We start from the raw sequence: 14,559 nt of genomic DNA on the forward strand, positions 1-14,559 counted from the left end.
TTTATTTATTTATAGTTTTGGGAGGAAGTCTCACTCTTTCGTCCTGCCAGTCCTGAAGTCCCGGTTCAAGCCACCTGCTAGCTCCAGCAGGCCCTTGAACTGCTGATTCAAGACACTCCAGCCTCAGCAAGCACCAGCCACTGCATCCAGCAAAAGTCTGGCTAAGTTGTTTCCTTTGGGTAAACTGAGCCTTGCAGAGAGCCTCAGGACTACTTAGCTACACAAAACAACAACAAAAGGGATTGGAGAGATGGTGCATCACTACACAGCACCGACTGCTCCATTCTCAGCCCCTGATGGTGGGTCACAATTGACTCCACTTCCAGGGGCTCCAACGCCCCCTTCTGGCCCCGAGTGGTACCAGGCACTCACGTGGTGCCCAGACAAGCATGCAAGCAAATATTTATACACATATAAATGAAACAGTAAACTAAAACAAAGTAAACCCACAACAATGGGTGAGATACAGTGGACCAGCCCATAATCCCAGCACTTGGGAAGTGGGAAGAGGATCAAGAGTTCTTCACTATCCTTAGCTGCATAGTGAGTTTAAGGCCAGCCTTTAAATTGTCCTCTGACCTCCAGTTGTCTGAGCGCGCGCGCGCGCACACACACACACACACACACACACAATTTACAGACAATATTTTTTTTTGAGACAGTATCTCAATATATGTAGCCCTGGCTGGCCTGGAACTTGATATGTAGACCAGGCTGGCCTCATCTACTTGCCTCTGACTCCCAGGTGCTGGAAATAAAAGTGTGTGCCACCACCAGCGAGGTGGTGGTGGTGCACGCCTTTAATCCCAGCACTCAGGAGTCAGAGGCAAGCAGATCTCTTTGAGTTCGAGGCCAGCCTGGTCTATAGATCGAGTTCCAAGACAGCCAGAGCTACACAGAAAAACCCTGTCTCGAAAAACAAAACAAAAAGAGCTCTTGGGCAAAATCATTCAAAATCATGCCAGCAGGTGGGCTTCAGGTTTTTTAAAATCTGTTTGTTTTTTGAGACAGGGTCTCTCTACATAGCACTGGCTGTCCTGGAACTTCTTATGTAGACCAGGCTGGCCTTGAATTCAGAGATCCGCCCAGCTCCGCCTCCCTAGTGCTGGGATTAAAGGCGTGTGCCACCACCGCCCGGATAGCTCCCCAGTTTTATCCGAACGTTGGAATGGAGCTTCTCAACCTGATAGCTTCCTAGACGGGCCAATCCTTTGTGCAGGTCTGATCGCTGCATTGCGGGAAACTTAGAGCTTTAAATGACTATGACTATTGTGTCACTGAAAAAACCCAAAGGAACCCTCACTGCCCGCACATTTCCAAATGGCCCTTAGGGGGCATCATCCTCCTCGACTGAACGCACAGGGCCATATCCGACAGAGTCCCGCACCAGGATCAACGCGTCCTCTGTCACTGGCAGATGTGAATAATGCAAGTCACAAGATGCGCAGGACCTGGGCCATTATTACGGTCCCCGGATGATTCGTCAGCCCCTTGTGGAACTAGGTTCGAACTCCTGGCTAAGAATCCCTTCGCGGGTTCTCCCTACCCAAACGAGATACAGCTCGAGATGTCAGCTTCGCGTCCGCGACCGAGGCCACGAAGTCAGAGGGTTGGGGGACTTTGCCCTAGTCCTCCCCAAACCACAGACATCCGGAAGCGAAGGAAGGGTTAACGCGGCAGGCAGCAAATTCGCCGCCGCGCCGCTAGAGGGCGACGCCCCGCACTCAGTCGTCACGTGATATCGAAGGCGGAACCAAGCACCGGACTGGCCAATAGGAACCGGGAGCGGGGTCCCGGGACTAGAAGAAACGGCGGCCGGGAGGGGGCTCCGGGATCATGGGGCTTCTGACCATTCTGAAGAAGATGAAGCAGAAAGAGCGAGAGCTGCGGCTGCTCATGCTGTATCCTCAGAGCGCCCCAGCGGCCGCGAGGGTGGACCCGCCGGGTGGGCGGAGCCGGGCGCGAGGGCGCGGCCGCCGTGGGTACCCACCGCCGGTGGTGCGTCACGCACGCGGCGCTACCACTGCTCGGCGCGGGGCCGGGGCGGGCCGTACCACTCTGCGGGGCGGGGGGTTGCGTGCTACCGCCGGCAGTGTGAGCCTGAAGGACGGGCCTGGACTGGGGTCTCCAGTGTCATGGGGAGGCGCGTCGCGCTGGTGGTGATCGGACGTCACGGTCTCTCGGGCTGGCTCGAGCGTGGGCCCCGCTCCTCCCCACCGCTGACCCCCACCCCTTCGTGTAGGCCCTGGCGGTTCCCTCCGGGTTGGAATCCCAGGGGCGTGAGGACCGCCTAGGCCCCTGCGCGTAGGCGTGGACCGGGCCACAGGTCTAACTGTCACTCAGGGCCCCTTGCGGACCTTCCATTGCCTTAACTGGCACCTGCATCACCGCCTTGCGCTGTACCTGGCTGCCTGGACATCTGCGATCCACGAACTGTCAGGGAGAGAAGAGGGAAATTAATATGCACTTAGAATTTGCCAGTCATGTCTGTTTTAGACAGTTGTGGGAAAGACAGTCATTACATTATTATTTATTGATCACCTACAGTGTTGGGGAATGCTGTAAAACAGGGAAACGAAAAGGCCTTCGTTATGGATAACAGAAGAGGAGAAAAGTAATAAAACAAATAAAATGTGTAGTTTGATTGAGTAGAGAAGAATGCAGTCCAAAGTGGTCAAAGACCATGCCAAGATAGTAACTGTTGGGCAAAGATTTGAGGAAGGTAGAGATGCCTGGGAAAATTTAGGCAGAGGGCCTAAGATGGGGAGAGTGAGTGGATACAGGGTACTGCTGGAGCATGGGAAATGGGAGTTTGCTAATGAGGAAGATACAAGAGAGAAGGAAACGTGGAGAGGGGATGGTTTGGAAGGGACGGGATAATCAGGGCCAGCTTTCCAAGGCTAAAGTTGGGCTACAGATGGTGAGAGGTACTCTGCTCACCCCCTTAGAGATGGGGGTCACTGGGCCTGGGTCAGGTGAGCAGGAAGAAGTTCTAAATGCGAAGCGTGTCCCTTCCCTCTCCCCCTCAGTTCAGGCTATGGCTGCTCCAAGTTCTCACCTGCTGTCGGGCGCACCCAGTCCTTTGTTCTCTGCAGCAGAGGCTGTGGATCATTCCAGAAAGAGATGAAGGTGGTTGCCACCTCTAGATATTGGCACTTTACTAGGTCCTTCAGAAGACTGGGCCCATCTGTTTTGGTCCTCAAGACCCCACAGAGCCTTATTTGGTACCTAAGCTGAAAAAACACCCCTACAGGAATGTCTCACTGGTTTCAGGGATCCCACGTACCTAACTTTCTCCTCTCCTGCTTTATTTAGTCTTTTTTTTTCCTTCTTTGTGTGAGTATTTTGCCTCTATGTATGTATGTGAACCATGTTGAGCGCCTGGTGCCCACAGAGGTCAGAGTTTGGTTGTGAACCACCATGAGAGTGTTGAGAACTGAACCAAGGTCCTCCGCAAGAGCAGCTAGTGCTCTTTACTGGTGAGCCATCTCTCCAGCCCCATTATTTAGGTTTTTTTTTTTTTTTTTTTTTTTTTTTTTTGCTAGTGTTTAAGTGTCATAAGAGTGAAGACTTGTCCACCAACACCCGAGGGGACTTGGCACATAATAGGCACTAAATATAATATTTGTTGCATAAATTAAGTTACTTTGAGTTGGCTGAGATGATACAATTCCATTTTGATACTTCCACATTTATCTCAAGCCAATTATGGGCCAGACATATGCTCAACTTGTTTCAATATACAGTAGGAAAATACTAGTCCCTGAGAAGGTGGTAGTGTGAAGACATGTCCTCCCGAAGAGCTCAGGGATTCCTCCTTAGCCTATGTGCCCCAGTGGCTTGGACAATGCTGGCAAAACAACCATCCTCAAGAAGTTCAACGGGGAAGATGTGGACACCATCTCCCCAACACTGGGCTTCAACATCAAGACCCTAGAGCACCGTGGGTGAGTAGGGTCACTGCGGGCCACTGTGGGGCTGGGGGAAAGCAGGGAGGGCAGGACCAGCCTGACCTCCATCGCCCCTTCCTTCCCAGATTCAAACTGAACATCTGGGATGTGGGTGGCCAGAAGTCTCTGCGCTCCTACTGGCGGAACTACTTTGAGAGCACGGACGGCCTGATCTGGGTGGTGGACAGCGCCGACCGCCAGCGCATGCAGGACTGCCAGCGTGAGCTGCAGAGCCTGCTGGTGGAGGAGGTGTGCCCTGGGCTTCCAAATGCACCCCGATTGGTCTGGACACTTGGGGAGGGAAGGGTGAAGTCATTCCTTCACTGGGCCCTGGGCTGAGACCTGGACTCACATCTCTGGTTTTACTGATTCACCACCCTGAGTGAATCTGCAGGAGCTGCCTCAGGACCAGGGCAGGGGCGAAGCTCAGGGAGCCAATGAAACTTGCATAGGAATCTAACTTCGCTGTGAGGCTTTAGGAAGACACATAACCTCCCTGAGCCTCAACTTCCACATTCCTAAAATTGTAATTAGGCTAATCTTGACATTAGTTGTCTGGACCAAAACACCTTTTTTTTTTCTTTTGTTGACACGGAGTTTTACTCTGGATCTCAGGCTGGCCTAAACTGGCTGAGGCTAACTTTGAACTCCTGATCCACCGGCCTCTACTTCCCAAATAATAGGATTACTGGTATGTGCCGCCACACTCCTTCATTATTAGCTATTTGTTTTGGTGGGTTGATTTTTTTTTTCTTTTTTTTTTTTTTTTCTTTTTTTCTTTTTTTTTTTTTTTGAGGGAGTGGTGAGATCACGTTTCTCTGTGTAGCCCAGGCTGGCTCCAAACTCTCCATCCTTCTTAACTACCTGAGTACAAGGATTACAGTTGGGTGCCACTAAGCCATGCTCAGGAACTGCTATTATCTTAAGCTACAAGTTTTATTTGAATACTGCCATTTCTCCATTAATGTGCTCTGTCTGTCCCAGGACTTGAATCACGTTGCCACATTTCCGTTAGTTGAAGGCCAGGGCACTTTTGAAAGGGTGAGAGGGAACTGCTAACATCTGTGCAGAGACCACAGGAATGCATGGGACTGTCAGCCTAACAGACACACACCCCCAGTATGAGTGCAGCCCCTTCTGGAGTACTGAACAAGTCTAGAGAGGTCACTGTTGACAGAGGCTGAGCCAAGGCCCAGGCGGGTTAGGCCCAGAAGTTAGATTCCTCTTTGCACATGGAGAGGTTCTGGTTGCAAACACTCCAAGACTTAAGTAGAGAAAGGCCAACAGGGCAGTCTGCTGGGAGTACAATTTAAGGACTCTGTGGACGGGGAGGAGGGGCAGGTGGTTATATCACCAAGTCCCCAGGGCAGCCCCCAGCATGCTTATGCTTTCCGAACAGAGCCAGAGCTACAGAGGGCTCAGGGATCACTGTGACCAACACCCTCCCCCGATCATGGGAGAGATGCCCACTGGGTGGTAGCTAGCATCAGCAGCTCTGTCCACTTTGCCTACCCCACCTGGGGCTCCCCAGCAACCATGGAGTCCTGCTCTTGACCCTGCATGCTGATCACTAACCCCCATGGCTTGTAGAGAAGGGATCAGGCTGTACACTAATCCTCCCCAACCCCCAACCTGTTTTCTCTTTCCCCAGCGCCTGGCTGGAGCAACCCTCCTCATCTTTGCAAACAAGCAGGACCTGCCTGGAGCACTGTCCTCTAATGCTATTCAGGAGGTGAGTCAGGCCCTGGTGCAGGCTCATTGAGAAAAACTGAAAGGTCTTTAGTGCTTTATTATTTTTATTTGTATTTATTTTTGTTTTTTGAACTGGGTTTCGCAGCCCTAGCAGGCCTCAGACTTACTAGAAGCTGAGGATGCCCAGGAATGTTCATCTTCCTGCCTCCTCCTGGAGAGTCCCTGGGATTAAGGCGTGCACCACAGTGTCAGTTTCTGTAGTGCTGGTGACTGTTCCCAAGCCTTGTGCATGCTAGGCAAGCACTTCTAACTGAGCCGCATCCCTAAGCCCAGTCTTTTTGTTGTTTTTTTTTTTTTTTTTTTTTATTTTCTCGAGACAGGATTTCTCTGTGTAGTTTTGAAGCCTGTCCTAGATCTCGCTCTGTAGACCAGGCTGGCCTCGAACTCACAGAGATCTGCCTGGCTCTGCCTTCCGAGTGCTGGTATTAAAGATGTACGCCATCACCGCCCGGCAGTCTTTTTTATTTACTTTTGAGACAGGGTTTCTGTAGCCTAGGCTGGCCTAGAACACACTATGTAGGCCAGGCTGGTCTCAAACTCAACAGCAGTCCTCCTGCCTGAAACTTCAAGCATGCACCTCCATGCCTGGCTAATAATTGGTTTTAAAAGCATTTATCAGCTCCTGCTGTGTGGCAAGCCCTAGGCAGGGTACCTGGAATTTGATGATTAATAAGGTAGTGTGGCCCCAGTCTAGGCAAAGGCAGACCTGTAAATAGATCATTTCACAGGGTTCTAGCAGCCAGCCTGCAGTGAGTGCTTCCCACTGCGATGCTCTCTACATGGATTCACGTTTCATTCTTCCTGTATACAACAATCTCATGAGGCAGAAATGACTATCACTACACAAAGGATGCAGGAGACTCAGAGAGGTTAAGTAACCTCCCCAGTGTCACATAGTAGGTAAACAAGCCAAGGTTGTTCCTCAGGTTGGCCTAGCCCCGGAGTCATAGCTGCATCTTAACTGTTACTCTAGCAGCTTTAGAATCTTGATTTTTGTCTGTTTGAGACAGGTTTCATGTAAGCCCTCCTGCCTCCACCTCCCGTGTACCGTATCGTAGGTGTGCACCACCACAGCTGGCTTTAGAATCTTTCTACCACCTTTTAACTGGCTATGTGGTGTGGAAGGCTGTGGAGCCTCAGTTTGGATCCATCCTTGGTAAAATGGACCACATCATCCCTGGATCACGAGGCCTTAGCAAGAGACAGATGACCTCTGTGGTTCCTGCAAAATGCCTGGCTCCTAGCAGACACTCAGCAGCCCGTGTTCATTTTATGTCACCGAGGGGTGGCACTGGCATGCAGCTGGAGTTGCCCACTGGGTGACTGGGAAAGGACAGGCTAAGGCCTGCTGGTTCCACCAGTCCTTTCTGTCCCCAGGCCCTGGACCTGGCCTCCATCCGCAGCCACCACTGGCGCATCCAGGGCTGCAGTGCCGTCACCGGGGAGGACCTGCTGCCTGGCATCGACTGGCTCCTCGATGACATTTCCAGTCGTGTCTTTACTGCCGACTGAGCTTCTTCAGTGTCCCCAGCTCACTGTCCAGGCCCCGCCCCTCATCAGACACCAGCTTTGGGGGACAGGCACCAGCCGGCCAGACTAACACTCCCAACCCCGCCGTGATCTGCTGCTGCTACTGCTACCCACTGCTGCTCCCCCCTAGGCCAGAGCTGTCACCCTGGCTCCCAAAGTGGCCTCCAGCTGCCATGCCAAAAGGAAAGGCTGAACTGGAGGGACTACCTGCTGCTACCATGGTCTTAGGTGTCACCTCTGTCCAGCAGTGAGAATAAAACATTCCTTTCCCAGTTCCTGGCTGAGCCATTTGTGTTTCACTGACTTTAGCCCTCACCTGGAATGCTGAGTCCAGAGGGGACAGATCGGGGCAGAGGTATAACTGACTTTATCAAAGGACCTTGCAGAGCATGGACGCTCAGGACAGGGCTAGCTGGTTCCACCTGCAAGAGACCAACCGGGCTTCCTGGAGGTTACATTAAAACAGGGAATCAAAGGAAGAGAAAGGTTTGAGAAGAAGGGGTTGGCAATTCCCTAGAGGAACAACTGCCTTCATCAATATAAATTACAAGAAAAACAAAACAAAACAGACTCACTCCCCACCCAGCCTGGGGCTCATAGATAGTTTAAATTCAGCTCCTAGCTTGCCAGTGCAACCAGGAAAACTCGTGCAGTGGGCAACTTGCAGAGCTGTAGGAGGACGGATCAGGCAGAAATTCCTAACAGATTGGGATGTTCAGGGAGTGGGAAGAGGGGTGGCTGTATCAGTTGGGGATGACTACAACTAGCAGGACCTCAACTGCCTAGCCAGACTGTCTCCAGGCCGCTGATGGCTCTCTACCAACAGCTACCCACAGCCCAGTGCAGGGTCAGCCCTGTTCAAGAGACTTAAGTACCCCTTCCATGGGGCAAACTGAGCCTCTGGCAAGGGAAGTGGCTGGGACCTGAACCCAGTCACCTGGCACCTCCATCCTGCCACCTCTTGTGTAAGTCCAGATCCTGCCATCTTCTGTTGTTACTCATGCTTGAAAGTGAAATGCCCACGGCAGAAACTGGCTTGTTTGTCCAGGGGTCCTGCCAGTCTCTCAAGGTCCTGATGCCACCAAGCCCAGTGGACTGTGTCCTAGGGTGTAGGGCAGTTACCTAAAGGGAAGTGATGACACACTGAACTTGAGCCCCACCCATGCCACCTCCAGAGAGGAAGAGGCCTGAGCAAAACCTGGGTCCTCGGGAAGGAGGAAACACCGGCATCAAAACAGAAACTGTCCTCCAGAACTCGTCTGTCCTTTCCAGACAGACCTTGGGTGGAATTGCCAAGAAATTTAAAGAGCCTTCCTCATCCAGGCTCAGCTCTCCCAAGACAGGTTCTCTCCCCACCCCCTCCTTTTCCCTCCTCTCCCATCTTCCTAAAATATATAAATATATATCTTCTTTAAATTTTCTCTTTTTTTAGATGGAGTCCCTCTGTATAACCCAGGCTAACTCACGATCTGCCTCATTCTCCCCAATGCTGGGATTACAGGTTTACACCTCCACTCCAAGCACAGCTTTGTGCTGATTAAATTGCACACCAAGACATCTAGGAACATACTCTTGTCACAGACTCTGAAGAGAGTCGCCCCAGTGCCAGCCTTCTTAGGCCTCGAGCAAGCAGGAAGAATTGAATTACACATAGAGACCAGAAAACAGCAAGGCTGTGTTCATCAAGGGACTATGAGAAGAAAGCAAGGGCTGAGGTGGAACCCTCCCCTCACAGTCAACGGGCAGGAACATGGGGCACAAAGCAGCTGCTACCTTTCCCTGCTTCTACCGGCATCAGGGGCATCTGGTGCCCCTCGAGATCTGTACAGGGCCAGGGACTGCACCGCTGTAGGCAGCTTAGCAAGAGCAGGGAGAAGGCAAGGGGACCGGGAGCTAGGCATGATGGGGCACACCTGCAATCCCAGCCGTGGGAGTAGAGGCAGGAGGCCAACTACACAGAGAGCTTGAGGCCAGCTGGGGCTAGGTGAGAGCCTGCCTCACAGTGTGCGTGCACGCGCGCATGCGCCATGTGTGTCTAAGGAGACAGAAGAGGATGTTGGAGCCTCTGGAGCTGCAGTTACAGGCAGTTGTGAGCTGCCAGGCATGGGTGCTGGGTTCTGAACTCTGGTCCCCTAGAGGAGTAGCAAGCACTCTTTAATCACTGAATCTTCTCTCCAGCCCCTTAGCAATCCCTTCTGCTCCCAAGATGAGTGGCTTAGTAGGATCCATTCTGTTAATGGCAGCTAAGCCAAGAGGGAGCATTCACACCCCCATCCCCTTCAAATTCACAAGCACTGCCAGTGTCAGTCACAAGTCAGCCTGAGGTGGGTGGGGTGGGGTGGGGTGGGTACCTCTGTGTGTATTGGGAGGTGGGGGTGGCGGACCAGTGTGCTGCACTGCCTCTGCATTCTGAGCACCAGTGATGGTCATGAGGGATTTGCTACTCTAATTTTCACAGGAGCATATCACTGGTGACAGTGGACTCACAATCAGCTTTCTGTTTAACCAAGATTTGGGCTTTTCCCACCTCAGCAGCCTTATGGTGGTTTAAATAAGAATAGCCCTCATAGGCTCATATATTTGAATGCTTAGTCACCAGGGAGCATTTGAAAAGGATTAGAAGGTGTGGCCTTGTTGGAGGAAGTGTGTCACTGGGGGTGGGCTCTGAGGTTTCAAAAGGCCATGCCAACCCCAGTGTCTCTCTCTTCCTGCTGCCTGGGGATCCAGATGTAGAACTCTCAGCTACTTCTCCAGCACCATGTCTACCTGTGTGCCACCATGCTCCCCACCATGGTAATAATGGACTAAACCTCTGAAACTGTAAGCAAGTCCCAGTTAAATACTTTTTTTAAAAAGGAGTTGCCATAGTTATAGTCTCTCTTCACAACAATAGAACACTGACTAAGACAAGCCTCCTTAGACTTTTTGTTTTGTTTTTTTTCAAGACAGGGTTTCTCTGTGTAGCCCTGGCTGTCGTGGAACTCCTTCTGTAGACCAGGCTGGCCTAGAACTCACAGAGATCCACCTGCCTTTGCCCCCAAGTGCTGGGATTAAAGGTGTGCACCACTTTGCCACATCTCCTGGTTATTTTTCAATGGTTATTTTAATCTACTCTTTCCCATTTGAAGATGGGATTTCTGGTAGTGGTGTAATATGCTGGAATCTACGTGTCTAGTGCTAACACTGTTGATATATCTTCCTCACAAATGTGGGCTTCACCATACCAGTGTTCTGCCAGCATGCCCCTTGATCTGCTCCACTACAGTAGATACTGTTACAAGTACATGGAAAAACTAGGCTCAGGCAGTTAAGGAAGGGAAATCTGGTGATGCTTGTAATGAGACCTTTTCTGTCCTGCCAGCCAGCTCCCAAATAATGACATGAAGACTTATTATTAATTATGAAAGCTTGGCCTATAGCTCAAGCTTGTTCCTAACTAGCTCTTTTAACTTGAATTAACCCATTTATATTAATCTATGGTCTATCATATGCCGTTACCTATCTTCCATCTTGTACCTCCTGTTTCCTTTCCATATCTCCTGGCTTCTCCTGAATACCTAGATTCCTCTTCCTCCTCTTCCTCTCTCTCCCTGGAAATCCCATCTATACTTCCTGCCTAGCTATTGGCCGTTCAGCTTTTTATTACACCAATCACAGCAATATATCTTCACACAGTGTACAAATGACCCACAACATCTCCCCCTTTTTGTCTAAATAAAAAGGAAAGGTTTTAACTCTAAAACAGTAAAACTATACAATAAGTACAATTATGTAAGAATAACATTTACAATGTTTAGTCCATATGTATTTGGCAAATTCAAAGAAAGTACTGTATCCTATTTTAGGGAGTCCAAAGTTTTATACCTAAACCGTTTTCTCTCATAACTTGAATAACTATCCTAAAAATATCTTTTATACCTAAAAACATCATCTTAGATAAACAACTTGAGCTTTTATGTTTTTCAACCTTATAAACTTTACACCTCGCCTGGCAGCAGTGGCGCACACCTTTAATCCCAGCACTCAGAAGGCAGAGCCAGGCAGATCTCTGTGAGTTCGAGGCTAGCCTGGTCTACAAAGTGAGATCCAGGACAGGCACCAAAACTACAGAGAAACCCTGTCTTGGAAAAAAAAAAAACCCAAAACAAACAAACAAAAAATACATTTCTTATGTAAATTTTTTTCTCAATTTGGTAACAAGAAAAACTGTTCAATCTTCAATCTCCATCAGAGATCCAAGAAGGATACAATATTACCTGAGTAAACAGGAAGTGCAGAGCAAACAACTTCCAAAACTATAGAAATGACAGACATCTGGTTGCCTGGACAGTCACCCCAAGGTTCCTCTGCAATGCTGGGGCATCCATCTTTGGCCTACAAGCCTAGAACATCTAACAGACTTTTCTGTGAAGCGGGGGTGTTGAAGGACTGTCCTACCTTGTCTTGGCAAAGTTCAGCAGTTGCTTTCTTTTGTGTCCTGCTTATCCAATTCGGATAGCATACTGTCAGCAGTCAAAGCAAGGGCAGTTTCTTGCATAGTAGCTAACTATGCCACAATAAAAGCAAACTCCAGCCAGGTGGTGGTGGTGCACGCCTTTAATCCCAGCACCTAGGAGGCAGAGCCAGGCGGATCTCTGTGACTTTGAGGCCAGCCTGGGCTATACACTGAGTTCCAGGAAAGGCACCAAAGCTGCACAGAGAAACCCTGTCTCAAAAAACCAAAAAAAAAAAAAAAAAAAAAAAAGAAAAAAAGAAATGCCATAGGGAGGTTCTTCGATGCCCATCATCCTTTTTAGAAGTAGATTAGTGTTGCCAGCAGACATGTCTCACTGTCATGAAAAGCCTTATGTTATTAAAACATCTTAAATGCCTTTCTGTAGGTCTCTGAAGTGTTTGACGACTGTCTAAAATATATCTCTGCATGACTTTGAAAATATACCTAATATGACTATAAGTTTGATTGTTATAGATGACTAACTACTAACCTGGGTTTCTTAATTATCCTAAAAGGTTTATAATAATAGCTTTTAAGGACTAGAACTTTATATTTTTAAATGAGCTGCATAAGTACAATACCTTAAACAAGAATAGAAACATATACAATATAACAAAAATAACCTTAAATTTGTATCGTTATATAAAAGTATCTTTTTTTTAAAGATTTATTTATTCATTATGTATACAGTGTTCTGCATGTATGCTTGCAGGCCAGAAGAGGGCACCAGATCTCATTAAAGATGGTTGTGAGCCACCATGTGGTTGCTGGGAATTGAACTAAGGACCCCTGGAAGAACAGCCAGTGCTCTCAACCACTGAGCCATCTCTCCAGCCCCCCAAAAATATCTTAAATAAGAGTAGAAACATAGAGTATTCTCTAACAAAATAACCTTAAATTTGTGTCAATATACAAAAATACATACCAATGTAAAATATTTGAGATATTTTCTTTTTAGTTAAAAGTAGATTCAGGCCGGGCGGTGGTGGCGCACGTCTTTAATCCCAGCACTCGGGAGGCAGAGCCAGGTGGATCTCTGTGAGTTCGAGGCCAGCCTGGGCTACCAAGTGAGTTCCAGGAAAGGCGCAAAGCTACACAGAGAAACCCTGTCTCGAAAAACAAAAAAAAAACAAAAAAACAAAAAAAAAAGTAGATTCAAGGGCTGGAGAGATGGCTCAGTAGTTAAGAGCACTGACTGCTTTCCCAGAGGACCCGGGTTCACACAATTGTCTGTAACTCTAATTCCAGGGGATCCAACACCCTCACATAGACATACATGCAAGCAAAATTACTAACACTAAACTAAAAAAAAAAAAAAGTAGATTCAATAATCTACCCTTTTATCCTATCATTCCTATACCTCCCCTTTTCCTTTTCAGAAAGAGATCCTTGAATCCAACCTCCCTTGCTTAGTTTCCTCTCTTACCATGACCAGTAACAACTTGTAGCCAACCCTCCTAAATGATGACAAATATTCATAACCCACCGAATGACCAAAAATGTGGGCATTGTGTTCCTAAACTGCTTCCTGTTGTCTGGGGGGCAGGGTGACAGCATCTTTAGGGGACCCTGAGAAAATGGGGATAATGGTCAAGTCCTGGGAGAGCTAGTTGTATTATTTTTTGTTTAGTCTCTGTGTGATGGGAAAGCGTAGCGCCCATCTGAAGTCCTGGCTGGAGTGGTGCATGAGGCTAGACTATCTCAGCTAGCAGCTTTCAAGTTGTTCTGGATGCAGATTTTGAGGAAACTGCAACAGAGGCATTCTGAGAGGCTGGATCACCTGAGCTACTTGTCTTTATTGGTGTCTGGTTCTTTTTTTCTGAAAACATAAACTTTTAAAGGTAACATATACATCTGCATTAACACAAGTATGGAATGTGCAGTGTGCACAAGTTAGCAAAAGATGATTTTTTTTTGTTCTATGTTTGAGCAGGTAAAAGGCATTTGTCAACTTTATAAGTCCGTTAAGACTGTATAAACAAACCTCTATGCATGCCCTATGAAAAGATGGCATGTAATAACTCTTGAGGACTCTGTAGCTAACAAAATTTATGTCTCATCAATCTTGGACCTGTTCCCATGTAGAGGGATCAGCATATACATCACCTGTCCTGTAGGGTTTTTTTTTTTTTTTCATATCTGTAGTCAAGATTTTCAGGAGGTCTCCCCCAGTCAAATCTGATCTTCGTTAAATTTGAAGAGACCATAACTTTTTGTTTCCTGTGGGAAAAAAGTCATAACCTCCCCCCTAACGCAACATATTTTCTGACTTCCATTTTGAAGTTAAGACATTTAAAAATATACAGGTTGGTTTATTTAGCAGTTTCCATGATCCAGTGTCTCTCAAAAGCTATTGTTTTTTGTACATTAGCATTGAAGAAATTCAAAGTCAACAAAGCACCATACAGGATCAGATGTCCTGTGTATTTCTCATCTTTACATGGCTTATTCTTTTTATACTAATTTACTCTCTCTTTAAAGACTTTATTATTTTTAAACTATTTTTTCTATGACTGTCTATACCCATTTTTTACTGTATCTGTTTACAGGTTTTCTTGGTCTGGACTGCTTTACTGTGTGCCTGCAACATTCTCTAACCACAGACAAACCTTGAACAGCCATGCCAGCGGCCATGTGGCTCTGGCAGCTGGCTTTGCTGTGTTCCCTGACAGCCCCAGCTCTGAGAGGCTGCTCAAGTGCTCTGCTGCACAGCAGGGGCTCCTCTACCACTTTCTCAGGCCCTGTGTGGATGTTCAAGCCCCACATTGAGTGTGATATGTAGTCAGTTGGACTTTCCTTTAGGCCTCCACCTCACAAATAACTACACAGAGA

General features: G+C 48.2%; 2 protein-coding genes across 2 annotated transcripts in view; one reads left to right on the plus strand and one right to left on the minus strand.

Annotated features, from left to right (window-relative positions):
* Batf2 (basic leucine zipper ATF-like transcription factor 2) overlaps positions 1-2,028 on the minus strand; it is a 29,229-nt gene extending 27,201 nt beyond the window's left edge. Inside the window, exon 1 of the transcript XR_009379131.1 lies at positions 1,388-2,028. The gene's annotated coding sequence lies outside the window, so the exon portion shown is untranslated. The remainder of the gene's footprint in view (positions 1-1,387) is intronic.
* Positions 1,512-7,504, plus strand: Arl2 (ADP ribosylation factor like GTPase 2). The gene is made up of 5 exons (XM_059262376.1): positions 1,512-1,901; positions 3,837-3,947; positions 4,037-4,199; positions 5,602-5,682; positions 7,080-7,504. Exons 1-5 carry the CDS (start codon positions 1,837-1,839, stop codon positions 7,212-7,214), a joined length of 555 nt encoding a protein of 184 aa, XP_059118359.1. The 5' UTR covers positions 1,512-1,836; the 3' UTR covers positions 7,215-7,504.
* The last annotated feature ends 7,055 nt before the right edge of the window (positions 7,505-14,559 follow it).

Source organism: Peromyscus eremicus, chromosome 1, assembly GCF_949786415.1.
Source record: "Peromyscus eremicus chromosome 1, PerEre_H2_v1, whole genome shotgun sequence".
Classification (NCBI taxonomy): Eukaryota; Metazoa; Chordata; class Mammalia; order Rodentia; family Cricetidae; genus Peromyscus; species Peromyscus eremicus.

Excerpts from the sequence above, each read along its gene's own strand:
- Arl2 (XM_059262376.1), top strand. The coding sequence starts at position 1,837 with ATGGGGCTTCTGACCATTCTGAAGAAGATGAAGCAGAAAGAGCGAGAG. Across the intron at positions 1,902-3,836 it reads GAGCTGCGGCTGCTCATGCT|TGGCTTGGACAATGCTGGCA; the intron begins GTATCCTCAGAG and ends TATGTGCCCCAG. Across the intron at positions 4,200-5,601 it reads AGAGCCTGCTGGTGGAGGAG|CGCCTGGCTGGAGCAACCCT; the intron begins GTGTGCCCTGGG and ends CTCTTTCCCCAG.